Source organism: Chiloscyllium plagiosum, chromosome 3, assembly GCF_004010195.1.
Source record: "Chiloscyllium plagiosum isolate BGI_BamShark_2017 chromosome 3, ASM401019v2, whole genome shotgun sequence".
Taxonomy (NCBI): Eukaryota; Metazoa; Chordata; class Chondrichthyes; order Orectolobiformes; family Hemiscylliidae; genus Chiloscyllium; species Chiloscyllium plagiosum.
Genome location: NC_057712.1, coordinates 11445960 through 11462351, shown reverse-complemented (window position 1 = coordinate 11462351; position 16392 = coordinate 11445960). Strand labels below are relative to the sequence as shown.

Here is a 16392-nt window from a genome sequence, read left to right as displayed (position 1 = left end):
GATGTGGACGAGATGCATTGGAGGGCATCTTTAACCACGAGGGAAGAGAAATTGCGGTCTCTAATGAAGGTGGCCATCTGGTGTGTTCTGTGGTGGAACTGGTCCTCCTGGGAGCAGATACGGCGGAGGCGGAGGAATTGGGAATACGGGATGGCATTTTTGCAAGAGGTAGGGTGGGAAGAGGTGTAATCCAGGTAGCTGTGGGAGTCGGTGGGTTTGTAAAAAATGTCAGTGTCAAGTCGGTCGTCATTAATGGAGATGGAGAGGTCCAGGAAGGGGAGGGAGGTGTCAGAGATGGTCCAGATAAATTTAAGGTCAGGGTGGAATATGTTGAAGGTGTTAGCTCCCTGTGTTCTCTGTCTATGATCTGATGTTTAGATTGATTCTAATCTAAAAAGTGAGATAACAGAGTTCTACATGAATGCATGCAGTTTTTGAGCAAAGTGCAATGTAACTCTGCAAGTACAAATTCACCACACAAAATATATGTGCACATGTGGGTCTTTGCCTGTCTGGGGTGGGAGTTGAGAGTGTGAGAAAGTGTCTGGGGTGGGGGTTGTGAGTGTGAGAAAGTGTGTGTGAGAAAAAGTGTGTGTGTGTGTGTGAGTGAAAGTGTGTGTGTGTGAGAGTGAAAGTGTGTGTGTGTGGGAGTGAAAGTGTGTGTGTGGGAGTGAAAGTGTGAGTGTGGGAGTGAAAGTGTGAGAGTGTGAGTGAAAGTGTGAGAGTGTGAGTGAAAGTGTGAGAGCGTGAGATCGTGAGAGCGTGAGAGCGTGAGAGCGCGTGTGGTGCAATGGTGATCACCTGCTATGTGACATGAACCCAAGGTCCCGGTTGAGGCCCTCCCTATGGGTACTGAACTTAGCTATCAGCCTCTGCTCGGCCACTTTCCTCTGCCGCCTGTCCCGAAGTCCACCTTGGAGGATGGTCACCTGAAGGTCCGATGCTGAATGTCCTGGACCACTGAAGTGTTCCCCAACTGGGAGGGAACCGTCCTGTCCATTGATTGTTGTGTGGTGCCCATTCATCCATTGTCGTAGCCTTTGCTCGGTTTCCCCAATGTACCATACCTCCGGGCATCCTTGCCTGCGACATATAAGATAGACAATGTTGGCTGAGTCGCATGAGTACCTGCCATGTACAAGGTGGGAGGTGTTCCCACACGTAACAGTGGTATCTATGTCCACAAACTGACACGTTTTGCAGCGTCCACCGTGACAGGGTTGTATGGAGTTGTCCTGAGAGCCGGGCAGTTTGCTACAAACAATGATCTGTTTGAGGTTTAGTGGTTGTTTAAAGGCAAGTAGTGGAGGTGTGGGGAAGGTCTTGGTGAGGTGTTCATCCTCATTGATAATGTGTTGCAGGTGACGAAGAACATGGCATAGTTTTTCAGCCCCTGGGAAGTACTGAACAACGAAGGGTACCCTGTCAGTTGCAGCACGTGTCTGTCTCCTGAGGAGGTCAGTACGGTTCCTTGCTGTGGCACGTCGGAACTGGCAGTCGATGAGTTGAGCATTGTACCCCATTCTTGTGAGGGCATCCTTGAGTACTTCCAGGTGTCCATCACGTTCCTCCTCATCTGAGCAGATCTGGTGTATGCGTAGGGCTTGTCCATAGGGAATGGCTGTTTTAATATGTTTTGGGTGGAAGCTAGAGAAGTGTAGCATTGTGAGGTTGTCTGTGGGTTTGCGGTAGAGTGTGGTGCTGTGGGAAATAAGGCAGGGCAAATGATTGAATTGTGGGGGAGCACTTTGGGATGAGTGATCATAATTTTATTAGCTTTAAAACAGTTATGGAAAAGGATAGACCAGATCTAAAAGTTAACGTTCTAAATTGGAGAAGGGCCCATTTTGACAGTATAAGACGAGAACTTTCAAAAGCTGATTGGGAGAGACTATTGACAGGTAAAGGGACAGTGGAAAGAGGGAGGCCTTTGAAAATAAGATAACAAGAGTCCAGAGACAGTATGTTTCTATTAATGCAAAGGTCAAGGCTGGTAGGTATAGGGAATGCAGGATGACTAGTGAAATTGAGACTCTGTTCAAGAAAAAGACTCAGATAGCTGAGATCGAGTGAGTCCCAGAGGAGTATAAGGGCAATAAGAGCATACTTAACAGGGAACTCATAAGGCCAAAAATGGGAGATGGGAGATCTTTAGTGAATAGGGTTAAAGAGAATCCATAAAGATTCTACAAATACCTTAAGGAAAAAAAGAGTAACTAGGGAGAGAATGAGACCCCTTAAAGATCAACAAGGCATCTATATCTGGAATCACAGGAGATGGGTGAGATACGAAACGAGCATTTCATGTCAGTATTTACTATGGAGAAGGATATCAAAGCTAAAGAACTTGGGGAAGTTAATAGTGCTATCTTGAACAGTGTCCATATTACAGAAGAGGAGATGCTGGATGTCTTAAAATGCACAAAGGTAGATAAATCCCTGGGACCTGATAGGGTACATCCCAGAACTTTGTGCAAAGCTGGGGTAGAAATTACTGGGCCAATTGCTGAGATATTTGTATCATTAATAGCAGAGCCGGAAGACTGGAGATTGGCTACTGTAATGCCATTATTTAAGAAAGGTGGTAAGAAAAAGCCAGGGAACTACAGATGAGTGTGCCTGATGTCAGTGGTGGGTATCTTGTTGGAAGGGATTCTGGAGGACAGCATTTATATGTGTTTGTAAAGGCAAAGACTGATTGGCAAAGATTCAATGTGACTTTGTGCGGTCTCACTAACTTGATTGAGTTTTTGAAGAAGTGACAGGAAGACTGATGAAGGTCGAGTGGTAGACAGAGTATATGGACGTCAGCAAGGTATTCAACAAAATTCTGCATGGTAGACTGGTTAGTAATGTTAGATCACATGGAATCAAGGGGAGCTACCCAATTGGATACAAAATTGGTTTGAAAGTAGGAGACAGAAGTTGATGGTGGAGGGTGTTTTTCAGACTGGAAGCCTGTTACTTGTGGTGTGTCACAAGAATCGATGCTCAGTCCACTGTTTTATTATTTATATAAATGACTTGGATGTGATTGTAGGAGGTATGGCTAGTAAGTTTGCAGATGACAACAAAATTGTTAGTGGACAGTGATGAAGGTTATCTCAGTGTACAACGGAACCTTGATCAGATGGGCTAATGGGCTGAGGAATGGCAGGTGGAGTTTAATTTAGATAAATGTGAGGTGTTGCATTTTGGTAAGGCAAATTAGGGCAAAACTTCTATAGCTAATGGTAAGGCCCTGGGAGTGTTGTTGAACAAAAGAATCTAGGGGTACAGATGTATAGTTTCTGGAAAATAGAGTCTTAGGTATGAGGAGAGTGGTGAAGAAAGTGTTTGGCATGCTTGCCTTCATTGGTCAGTACTCTGAGTATAGGAATTGGGATGACGTGCTGTACAGGAAATTAGTTAAGCCATTCTTAGAATTTTGCTATCCAGAATCAACTGTGGTCTCCCTGCTTGGGAAAGATGTTCTTAAACTTGAAAGGGTTCAGGAAAGATTTGCAGGGATTTTGCTAGGATTAAAGGATTTGTGGTATAGGGAGAAGCTGAATAGTCTAGGGTTTTTTTCCCTACAACGTTGGAGGCTGAGGGGTGACCTTGTAGAGATTTATAAAATCGTGAAGGGCATGGACAGGGGGAATAGCCATGGTCTTTTTCCCAGGGTAGGGAGGTCCAAAACTAGGGAGCATAAATTTAAAGTGAGAGGGGAAAGATTTGAAGGGGCCCTGAGGTGCAATGTTTTCATGCAGAGGGTGGTGCATGAATGGAACAAGCTGCCAGGCAAAATGGTGGAGGCAGGTACAATTACAATGTCTAAAAGGCATCCCAATGGGTATATGGATAGGAAGGGTTTAAAGGAATATGGGCTAAATGCTGGAAAATGGGACTTGACTAATTTAGGATATCTCGTCGGCATGGTTGAGTTGGTCTGAAGGATCTGATTCCATGCTTATCACTCTTTGAAGCTATAACTCTCCTTCCACCCTTTGTCAAGAGTTTGGTGCTGGAAAAGCACAGCAGGTCAGACAGCATCCGAGGAGCAGGAGAATCGATGTTTCAGGCATTAGCTCTTCATCAGAAAACCACACTCACAACTCTGATCTCCAACATATGCAGTCGTCACTTTCTCCTAGTTGATTTCAACCCTACTGCAAAGCCTCTTTCAAGTTCTCCTTCTCTCTCTACAAGGATCTCAGTGAGTGCCTCTCTCACTGCATCCCCAGGTCTTCTCCTCTGCCCTGATTTCCTGACGAGGTGCTAATGCCTGAAACGTCATTTCTCCTGCTCCTCGGATGCTGCCTGACCTGTTATGCTTTTCCAGCACCACACTCTTGACTCTGATCTCCAACATCTGCAGTACCCACTTTCTCTTTGCTGTGACCCTTAGGTCTCTATCATAAGTGGAAACATTCTCTCCATAACTACCTTGTCAAAACCCTCAAGGTTTTTTTTATATTTCAATCAAGTCACCTCTTACTTTTCTCAACTTATAAATCACCCATGTTTTTCAATTGACTAATTAATATGCAAAGCCCATCCAGCAATATTATCACACATAACCAATTTTTTTTATCTATCACAAAATGACCATGACTTTTTTCTTGTTTTTAACTACAAACTACCATTAGTAAATCATGAGGTCAATTGGATATTAATGTACAAAGTCTGTTATGGGCCCAACTTAGAAAATAAGGGGGAAAACTTTCTAATCAGCCTGTTCAGAAATGTTATTACACATATCTGAAGCAGGTGGGACTTGAACTCGGGCCTCCCAATCCAGGATAGGGACACTACCACTGCACCACACCGTAGTGTTAGGGAAGGGGTAAATGTAGGGGTATGGGTGGGTTCGCTTCGGCGGGTCGGTGTGGACTTGTTGGGCCGAAGGGCCTGTGTTTCCACACTGTAATGTAATCTGTAAAAATCTGTAAAATAATCTATGAAGCAGGTGGGACTTGAACTCAGGCCTCCCAATCCAGGATAGGGACACTACCACTGCACCACAAGAGATCAATTTAGTTTTAAATTCAGCAAATTAAATCTCTCCACCTGTATTTTATTGTCAGTCAGAAATGGATAATATTAATCACAAACATGAAAGAAATTCTCTTGGCTAACATTTCTGAAGGAAACGGGGGAAGATAGTGCCTGCTTATTGTTTATTTCTTTCTCTCCTCATTCTTGTATTTCTGAAAAACATGTTGGAAGCAAAACACACCCATTGATTAATGCATTAAGATGTCAAGAAGGGATGGAAACATTTCAATGTTATATTTGCTTTTTTCCCTTTCATCATCTGCCTTAAGGAAATAATGGATGCATGAAAAGCTGATGGCAACTGACAAAAGATGATGGGGAGGGGAGATTAAGGGTCTGGGTAGGTAGTTCAAAGCTGAATTGCTTTATTGCAATATTTATCTGGTCTAAAGTAGAAAAACTAATGTGAAGGTGGAAAGCATGCTCACGAGGGCGTGATGACAGGAAAGTAGTATTTTGCGATTCAGGGAGAAATAAGCTGAGAAGGAACCTTGTAAAAGAGTTGGCCAGGTTTCCATAGTGGAGGCAAGTATGATGAGACAGGACTAATCCTGCTGTCATGATCCTGCTGCTGCAGGCAGGAGCTTGAGTAGTGCCTGCCTTGAAGAAGTTTTCCTCCTCTCTCTACAAGAATCTCAGGGAGTCCCTCTCCACTGCAACTCCCAGGTACTCAATGCTACTTTCTCCCCACCCCCACCCTCCTCTAGCTTATCTCTCCACGCTTCAGGCTCTTTGCCTTTATTCCTGATGAAGGGCTTTTGCCCGAAATGTCGATTTTGCTGCTCGTCGGATGTTGCCTGAATTGCTGTGCTCTTCCAGCACCACTGATCCAGAATCCAAAGGGGCCAGGTTAACCACCTTACCTCCTTTCCCAAAATGCTTCAGCCTGACACCAGGCATAATACACCATTGAATCACTTGACCACTTCAGAAACACTCCTCATCCTCATCTCTTTCACGTATTATCCATTTTATGAACAAACTCGCAACCCCTATTATGTTGAAAGCCATTGAGCAGTACATAAAACCCTGGGTAAACAAACAGATTCTTCAAAGCAGCTACACAAACAATATGATGCACTTACAAAAGGATCAGACCATTGGATTTCAGCCAGGAGACCATAAAACTCCCTATGTAAACAACCACACTTCAGAATTGCAATTTCAACTGAGTGCCAAACTGAATGAATAAAAGCAATAGGAAAAGATGTAATAGTTTAATTTAAATTTGGGGCTGGATTCTCATCCTAGAAGTAGAGTCGTGAGAGTTGTGCAGATGATGACTGGACTCAATCATGTCTCACCTGAAAAGTGCTGGGAGGCAGCCATATGGTCTGCTGGATGTCAAGAGGATGGGGGCACTGGTTAAAAGGCCACTTAGGTGTTCGAGTTGTAGTGACAGTTGAGAATGTGGTGCTGGAAAAGCCAGTCAAACAAAAAACTGCCCTCTAGCCTTTGCATCCCTTCACTACCCACACATTTTCCATTCCCCATCCATACCAACTTGTATCACCTCATGCTGCCACCTATCTCCTAAGGCCCCCATATCGTCATAGGTGCCTCAACTCAACAATTCACTGCACTTCCCCCTCCCCAAACCCGATTCCTCATTCCCTCCATTCCAATCTATAGAACTGACAAGCCTATTACAACTGTTTACAGAACTAATGAATGCAGTAGTTAGAATAATGTGTGTGAGAAAGCATTTTTGAAAAAGAAAATCATACACTCATCTCATCTTGAAAAATCTGTTTTCTCTATAGGCTCATAAAATTTTCAATCATTTAGACATTATCAGTAGCAGACTCTATTAGTTTTTTACTTCAATTTAACTTGTAGAAATAAACATTTTGCAATTGATAGAATTGATCAAAGGGAAAAAGCTGCTAAGCAACGTTCTCTAATAGGTACAGCTGCATGAACACACTACCGGATGTCTGACCTCTCAACCAGCCTCATGATCTATTTAAAATAAAATTTCCTTTGCATTTTTTTCCAAGTTTTAACATCCATTACAGGGTTTCATCACACAGTCTGTGCTTCATAGGTGGAAATGTTGCACAATAAATATTAAAGGATCCAGATTTATACTTTTGAATAATCAGTCCTAAATGGAACCTTCTCATTTGGCAGTCATTATATAAACAAAAACTGTTGTAGGCCTTGCAAAATAAGAATGCTAAAAATAACTAGCTTATTTTCTGAGAAAGGGCAGCATTTCATCAACTCATTTCACAACATGCTGGTTGACAGTGTACTGCAATAAGTAAACTGCAACTGACAACAATTTGATTTAGTTCCATTAAGCTTGAGCAAAGGTACTCTGCAGTGAATCTGAGGCTGTTTGTAGCCAGAGATTGTGCAACAGTAATCGAGATCAATCACAGTTATGGACATGCTGTACAGCATGATGCAGTTTGTTTTGCCGTCCTCTGTAATCATTCAAACTAAACTCTCCAGTGGCAGTCTGAATAAGTCTTGATACACATGGAATTTTCTGGGGAATTAAGTTGGTCCATGTGTATCTGTAAAAACTGGCTGTGCATTTCCCAATCTACTTTGCTGGAAATCAAAGTATATTGAGTGAATTTTGAATCTACTGTCCCCAAGCTCACTACTTTTCTTCTGTGAATAGTGACAAGATGATTCTGTTCATGGATCAGCTGCATATCTATATTGGTATCTTAATTCAAAATTGCATCTGAATTGCACTTTTGCTTTTTGTAACCAGCTACTCCGTCTTGTGCAGGAAATCTTAACGGTCAACATATCTAAAAATAATGAGAAATATTGAATTTCCCTTTAACCTTCTACAAACTCATTTATATGGAGTAAAGAGACACATTTTGAATAGGCTACGATAAAAAGTAATCTTGCGTCATACTCTTGTAGCATAAGATAAAATTCTAATTTATTGGAAGAAGTAGAATTTAAATTTAACATTTAATTATTGAAATCGATTACCTTGATCGTGGATGTACATAAACAATTACATATATCAATTATATAAACAACAAAAGTTTGCATGAGATTTGGCAAGCCAAGTCAGTGGAAGTCCAAGCTGATAAGCAGCAGCAATACCATTTTTCCAGGTTTGAACATGTTGGGTTGGGTTGGATGTTATAAATTTTTCTCAATACTTTCCTACCTGCTACATGTTAGGGCTGATATAAAGACTGACACCATTTTTCCAATCACAGCTTGCTTTCCATTTTACAGTGAACCATGAAGTTGGCAGGCAGGTGACTGCCCTTAAGCCTTTTGAGACCCATAAATTAACAATTATTGGCCATTGAAGAGCATACTTAAGGGCTGCATTATGTGACAGGGTAAGCTGGAGGCAGATTTCACTGAGAGGGCTACATTTGGGCAAGAAAGACCCCTGTGCCTATCAGAGATGATATTCTATTAGTTACAACATCCCCCCATCTTTAATCCTGCTTGTTAAAACTGAACTCTAGACTCCTCTCATAGTCTGTGGGATCTACCAACCAAATGTGCCTATTAATCTGGTCTGCAATAGCCTATTCCTCAGGGACTGCCTTTAATCCCAGCAGTAACCATAGCTCAATCCTAGCATGGCTGGGCCTACAGAGCTGTCAGCCAATCAGATTACTTAGCTGATTTGTAGGGCAGGACTACTTCCAAGATAGGACTGGAAATCCCACTCTGAAACAATTGAAGCAGACACTAAAATAGCTAGGTTTCTAGTGAGCAGGGTGATACCCAGCATTTCCATCACAAGGGTGGATGGGGCCAATACAATTCAGTCCAATGTTCAGGAAATGTTAGGGAAAAAAAAATGCATTCCTACCCATGAACAACTAGCAAAATTGCTTTTTACTATCAAGCATTCAAGCTCTGCCATAAATGAAATGAATGGAAAATAATTACTTTTGGTGCCATTTTCACTATAGTTCCTCAAGTACTGAATATGCCATGTATTGTTGTAATATTTGTACATTATTTTATCACTTTGTCTCTCCATCATGTTACTGATTATCATTTATATCATAACAAATAAAACTAATCATTTGCCATTGGAAAATTGAAAACTTGCATCTAGCACTTGAGAATCCAGAATTAAAATGGCGATTAGTTACCTTTTTAAGTGCCATACCTTGCCTTTTCAGGGACAATGGGGAAACAGAACAGCAAACTTGCCCCTGAGGTCATGGAAGATCTGGTGAAGAACACAGAATTTAATGAACACGAACTCAAACAATGGTACAAAGGATTTCTTAAAGACTGTCCTAGTGGCAGACTGAACCTGGATGAATTCCAGCAACTGTATGTAAAGGTATGTTTATTTTTTATTATAAATCAAGTTTGTTCGTTGACATTATTCCGTTGGTCAAAATAAACAAGCTGATATTACATAAGTTTCCTATTGGTAAAAATGTCAGGGGAAGTTTTATACTCTGTTAAATATTGTATAATGATTCATAATACAGTTCTTCGTGTTTTTTTTAATTCACTGGTGGGATGTGGGCATTGCTGGCTGGGTCAGCATTTATTGCCTGTCCTTAGTTGCCATTAAGAAGGTGGGAGTAAGCTGCCTTCTTGAACTGCTACAGTCAGTATATTGTAGGTAGACCTGTAATGCCATTAGGGATGGAATTTCAGAATTTAAACCCAGCAACACTTAAGGAATGGTGATATATTTCCATGTCAGGATGGTGAATGGCTTGGAGAGGAAGTTGCAGGTGACAGTGGTGTTCCTGGCATTGGCGTTTGCAAATTAACTACACTTAGCTTATAGTCAATCTGATCTAATGCCATTGTTTAAATTGAGTAAAAGAAAATTGAGAGTTAAATTGTCTGACAAGAGCTGGATTTTTATTCTTCAAGGTGGATGCTAAGAATCAAAATTTCTCACCTCTGCCATTGATCCACCCTACAAATAAAATGTCCACAAGGCAGCGTTTTCATTGTTGAGAATGAAGAGTTTTGGAGTTGGGCCCACTGCCCCAAAAAGAGTTCTGTGACAGCTATAGGAACTGCTGGCTGCTAAAGCATGCAGGTAAAAACAATGACTGCAGATGCTGGAAACCAGATTCTGGGAATTGCTGGCTGCTAAAGCATGCAGTTTAAAAAGACCTGCCTCAGAGCTCTGGATCTCATCACAGTTGTATAAAAGTAATGAGACAGAAAACAATCCTGAATTTTACCCCTTTGCATAGAATCCACCATTATCCTTTCGAGACAAGCTATGCTCCCCCTCTACCCTCAATGGCCCCTAATGCTCTCCACATCAAGATATGCACCACTATCCTCTCCCATAACCCCACATATCTTCATGCCAAGCTGTGCCTCTTCAATGACTTCCCATAGCTTCTCATACGTTCCATGGCAACCCTTCCACATAACCCCACAGCTCTGCATAGCCTCCAGGCCAAACTGTGCTGTCTACCCATTCCTATGGCCTATCTCACCCATCATCGCAGCCAAGCCTTGTAGCCATTCCACCATGGTTCTTCACATTCTCTGTGCCAAGCTTTACGTTTTCTACCCACTCTTCGCGACCCATCCACAAAGCACCAGATTGATTTATGTTCACCCCAACTTCCCCATGGCCCCTTATAGCCTTTATGCAAATCTAGGCCCTTCCATGCCTATGCACGCAGTATACATAAAATAAACATTCACTCACCTTTCCGCAATAAACAACTTTTAGAGACCTAAAAGAGTGTCAATCAACCAGATATTTAAAGAACCAATAGCAGAAACTGCAAGCATGTGATACCTGTTTATTTCATGTAAATATCTTTAAGCAATTGAAAAATAGTTCTATAAGAAAAGTTGATCTGGTTCCATGAAAATAACACGGGGAAGAAATGCCTATTTCCACAGCAAAGCCATTGATGTTGGGAATTCAGATCTTGCAATCTGCCACACTGGTCATCCTTATCCCTTTTTGCACATAATTAAGTATGCTGAAAACAGCCTTGGGAATCCCCAAAACCCTTCTGGTTGACATTTTTCAACTCTGTGGAAATCTATCCCTTAGTATTACTGGAGCTAAAAATTGTGCTGTGTTATTATCATTTCTTTGCTGTTACTCCTCATGACCCTATTCCCATATCCCATTATTCACAGAAAGTCCAAACTTGTGCGTCTCCCAGTCTGTTGTGAGACTGGTGAAACTGCGACCCTAATAAATATTCAATGGCCTTTCTCAAATGCACTATATTTGATGACTGCTGAATGGAGTGATTGTGAATTACAGCTGTTGCTATAAGTGAAATTAATTTTCAATGAAGTATGTAAATCATTGCATTTGTGATGCTCAAATGAGATTGCTCTAGAGGATTTTTTTGTGCATATGCATTATCAAGACATTACCCAAAGAAATTGCCAAAATTGTTATGAATCAGGGATAATTTTCATGTCAAAGTAGCTGTCGGCTTCAAGCTGTTACTGATTTCTACCATAAGAAATTAACTGAATATTGAAACAGTAATGATTCTTTCGTAAGTTGTGCTACAAAGCGTAAATTTTTAATAAGCAGAGGTGTATTGGATTTTTGTAAAATCTTAGGCTGCTGTTGATGTGTTGTGTGCAAGTTTCAACATGCCATTATAGAAATAATTTAAAAGCAATGGAAAGGTACAATGCACATTCAATGTTACCTTTCCGGGGATAACACTTTGTAGTAATGAAAAAAAGACTTCAGATTTTGGGGCTTATTTTACTCAAGATGAAAGGATTAGAAAATGTTTTGTATTGGTGTTTTATATTAGAAGGTGGCCTAACGGAAATCTTGAAGATTTACAAGAAACTAATGAGTAGGATAAACAAATGATTGGTATGATTGTAGCAAGAATCCACATTAAAAGTCAAAGAATCATAGAGATGTACAGCACGGAAACAGACCCTTTGGTCCAACCCGTCCATGCCGACCAGATATCCCAACCCAATCTAGTCCCACCTGCCAGCACCTAGCCCATATCCCTCAAAATTCATATACTTATCCAAATGCCTTTTAAATGCTGCAAGTGTACCAGCCTCCACCATTTTCTCTGCCAGCTCATTCCATACATGTACCACCCTTAAGTTGCCCCTTAAGTCTCTTTTGTATCTTTCCCCTCTCACCCTAAACCTATGCCCTCTAGTTCTGGACTCCTCGACCCCAGAGAAAAGACTTTGCCTATTTACCCTATCCATGCACCTCATAATTTTGTAAACCTCCTCGGCCTCCAACGCTCCAGGGAAAACAGCCCAGCCTGTTCAGTCTCTCCCTGTAGCTCAAATCCTCCAACCCTGGCAGCATCGTTGTAAATCTTTTCTGAACCCTTTCAAGTTTCACAACATCTTTCCGATAGGAAGGAGACCCGAATTGCACGCAATATTCCAACAGTGGCCTATCACATCTTGAAAATAATCAAAGCATTACAGGAATGTTGGAAATAAAGATCACCCAGCAGGGTGTTTCAAGACCTGGAATTTTCTGCCTTGAGCTTTGCTGAATTAAAGTTCAAACAGTGGAAATTTCACAGTGTAAGAACTCACTGAGATTAGACTAGATGACAAACAGTTTTGATCGGGACAATGGCTTGTTTCTGTGCTGTGGTTTTCTACGATTCTATGGGTTGGAATTTCATCATGCATATGTAAACTTGGGTGCAGGTGTGTTACATACTATGCCAAATGCTATGCCAAAATATCATTGCTGTTTTATATTAACCTGTTGATCCTTAAGTTGGAATCCACCTCAGTTTATTATTATGTCTCCACCCTTCGGCAGTGTGAGGCTCCCGCATGGATGCTGGTTCATACTGGATTAAAATGGAGCATTGACTCAGAAAACAGCAAGTGTTTCATTTATTATGCTTTGTTTGCATTTTTAAAGCATTAATTTATCATTTCTAGGATTTGTGTTGTGTTTCTTAGTATTTCTTTGACTGTATTTCGGTGACACTTATTTAAATTGCTGAAAATATTGAAAAGCTTCAAGTTTGCATTCTCCTAAATATGCGAGAATAGGTTTGGACTTTGTTTTAGGGTATAATGCGGATGTTAGTAAATTGGTTATTTTGTACCTTCGTGAAATTTTATTCTGGCTAAAGGTACTAGGAGAAGCTCAATCATTGTTTATCAGAAAGCCTGGATGGTTTTCCTGCTGCTAAATCCTGCAAAGTTATATTGTTTGCCATTACTTCCATTTATGTGGTTTCTAAATTCTAAGAAATCTACTCCATTTAATCAGCTGCAACTTATTAAATCAAGCAATACACAATGTTTTCACTCTCATTAGCAGTGAATATCGTGCAAGTAAAAATTCCACATTTACCAATGGAATTTACCATTCTTAAGCTGTCTCAACCACCCAAGCTCAAGAAAAAGCAATGACCTTGCAGGTTGTCAAGGTAGAAGGTACTGCCTTTTCTGGTAGTTTAAGGAAAATTAAACATATTAGCCAGGTTGTCTTGGAAAGATTTATGAACAGAATCAGGGGAGAAAGGAACTGAAGATAATTATTAGAATTAATTGAATCTTTAGGATTCTACATCACCACTCCATTCCCATGGAAAATCAGGAAAGATTTATCAACTGATTTATATCATTGTTGTAGTTATTTTGATCAACCTGCTCCAACATTTTATGAACAGATGGGATTTGAACCTAGACCTCAGGCCCAGAGGTAGAGACACTATCATTGCCCTGCAAAAGTCTAGTTAGATGTGATTGTGGATCACGGTGGTGTGCTTATTCATGAAATAGATTTTGATGGCATTGCAGATCAAATGATGTTAACTGTTCACATCACTAATTTTTTTTTTATTCATTGTTGAAATGTGATTTGACTTGATCCAGGATGGGCTTGACCTATCTTGTTTTAAAGTAAAACATAACTGTAATATTGTTTCGTGACAAATCTGTGATTGTAATCCTTTCAGGTTTCTAGATAGACATCTGTTACAGAATTCAACATGAATATTTCACAGTGAAATTAAATCAATAGCTCAAAGCATAAATGTAGTAGATTGTCTGTATCCCTCAGTGTAAAGGAAAAGAAATTGCCAGGCCAAATCGGGAAGCTTCCATTCTGGTGGGACCTGGGTGGGCTGTGCCTGAAACAACTTGTGAAAAACCAATGTTCCCATTGTTGGTTTTAAATCAGGCCTTAATTGAGTAAGAAGGACTCTGATGCCAGTTTAGAATTCAACAAGTCAGATTATGTGGTCCAGCAAAGGAGGGCTTTCAAAGCAATAATTAGAAATTGGTTGCAATAATGCAGCACTCCCTGGACATTCAGTGCCTGCAATCCTGTTGGTCCATGTTGATGATGTTCATCCTTAAAAATGGACCATTGCAGTATCAGTGAGCCAGCTAAGATCAGAAGTATAAGTGAAATAAACTATTGTTTTCAGCAATGCTTTTATTGTATGCACTCTTAGCTTCAAAGTTGCTTTGATGGTGCCTTAGAGAGCTTGTAGTATGAAGAAATCTATATAATGCTGTGAACTAGTTAAAAACCTATTGGCAAAGTTTGGTCCATTGTATGTGTATACAGTAACTGAAATTCCATTTGTTGCAATGATTTCCTTCATGATGTAATCACTGCTTCAGACATGAGACCTTGCAGTTACTTGATTTCAATCAGCTGGATTCCTAGTTTACTACAATCATTAATGTTTTCTCTGCGTTTGAAGAAGCCCATCCCAATATATTTCCATGGGAAGAAAGACAGCATCGACAGGTCTAGCACAAGAGCTTGAAATAATTTCTTCTCATGGTTTTCTCAAGACCTCGTCACCAAACTGAATATCCTGCTCTGGCTGGACATGTTGTGAAACCCAGAATTCTATGATGCAATTGTTGCACGAGATAAAATCTTGGGACTCTAAGAATGACCAATCCCTCATGACAAAATTATGAATTATTTGCAAATGCTTTGATTCTGTGCATTTATGATGGTCTGATCATTCAATATCTTGAGTTGTTCCTACAGAGTTGTGGTGGTTTTCAGTGTAAAGGTTTCAACACGACAGCAAAACCATGTCTATTTGTTCAGGCCTTGTCATGGGTATATGGGATAAAGCATCCACTATGCTCTGTTTTCCCAGGACATATTTGCATCAGACCTTGTCATTCTTAGTCTGAATCATTGTTAACATGCGGAGGTGCTTTTGCAAGTTGCTCAGAAGTTAAACATGTCATCAAGGCTTCATGATCTGTCCCTATCTTGATAGGGAGATCAAGAACATAATTGGCAAGCTCTTTGCAAGACCGTATAGCAGCTAATGTTTCTTTCTCTATCATCTGTATTTTTGAGTAGCCTCCAGCTAAGACAGCATGCCTGGTAGACCGATCTTTCCATCTGCCTATAACTGAAAGAGTACAACTCTCAGTCCTGGAGAAGACACAATCTGCAGCATTGATGATAGGTAGCTCTGGGTTATAAATGATGAAAATATTGGGTGATATCAACATCTCTTTGATTTTTCTCTAGCAGCCTCTGTTGTACTTTCTCCCAACATAGGGGCATGGATAGGATAAATAGACTAAGTCTTTTTCCTGGGGTCGGGAGTCCAGAACTAGAGGGCATAGGTTTAGGGTGAGAGGGTAAAGATATAAAAGAGACCTAAGGGGCAACTTTTTCACATAGAGGGTGGTACGTGGATGAAATGAGCTGCCAGAGGAAGTGGTGGAGGCTGGTACAACTGCAGCATTTAAAAGGCATTTGAATGGGTATATGAATAGGAAGGGTTTGGAGGGATATGGACTAGGTGCTGGCAGGTGGGACTAGATTGGGTTGGGATATCTGGTCAGCATGGACGGGTTGGACCGAAGGGTCTGTTTCCGTGCTATATATCTCTATGACTCTATGGCTTGTTATAACAGCTGGCACATTGGGTTTTAAACCTTGAGAGCTTAGTCATTTTCTAAGGGGCTCTGAAACCTTCTTATTCCTTTTTTTTTTGGGATGTAGGCATCACCGGCAAGATTAGCATTTATAGGCAATCTATGTTTTTTTTTTAATTTGCTCCTGGGATATGGAGGAGAAAGTGAGGTCTGCAGATGCTGGAGATCAGAGCTGGAAATGTGTTGCTGGAAAAGCGCAGCAGGTCAGGCAGCATCCAAGGAACAGGAGTAGCTGAAAATGTGTTGCTGGAAAGCGCAGCAGGTCAGGCAGCATCCAAGGAACAGGAGAATTGACGTTTCGGGCATAAGCCCTTCTTCAGGAATGATCTGCTGGGATATGGAGGCCATTGGTCAGGCCAGTATTTATTGCTCAGCCCTAATTGACTTAGAATTGAGTGGCTAGCTGGGTCTTTTTGGCGGGTGGTTAAGAGTTGATTAGATTGCTGTGTGTCAGGAGTCACATGTAAGGACCAGTTAAGGATT

At 41.0% G+C, this 16392-nt stretch overlaps 1 protein-coding gene across 2 annotated transcripts in view; it reads left to right on the top strand.

Annotated features, from left to right (window-relative positions):
• LOC122540991 (visinin-like protein 1) overlaps positions 1-16392 on the top strand; it is a 113648-nt gene that overhangs the window by 34586 nt on the left and 62670 nt on the right. For both annotated transcript variants that reach the window (XM_043677402.1, XM_043677412.1), the window contains exon 2: positions 9174-9340. In XM_043677402.1, coding sequence (XP_043533337.1) covers positions 9179-9340 — 162 coding nt within the window. In that variant the 5' untranslated portion in view covers positions 9174-9178. The remainder of the gene's footprint in view (positions 1-9173; positions 9341-16392) is intronic.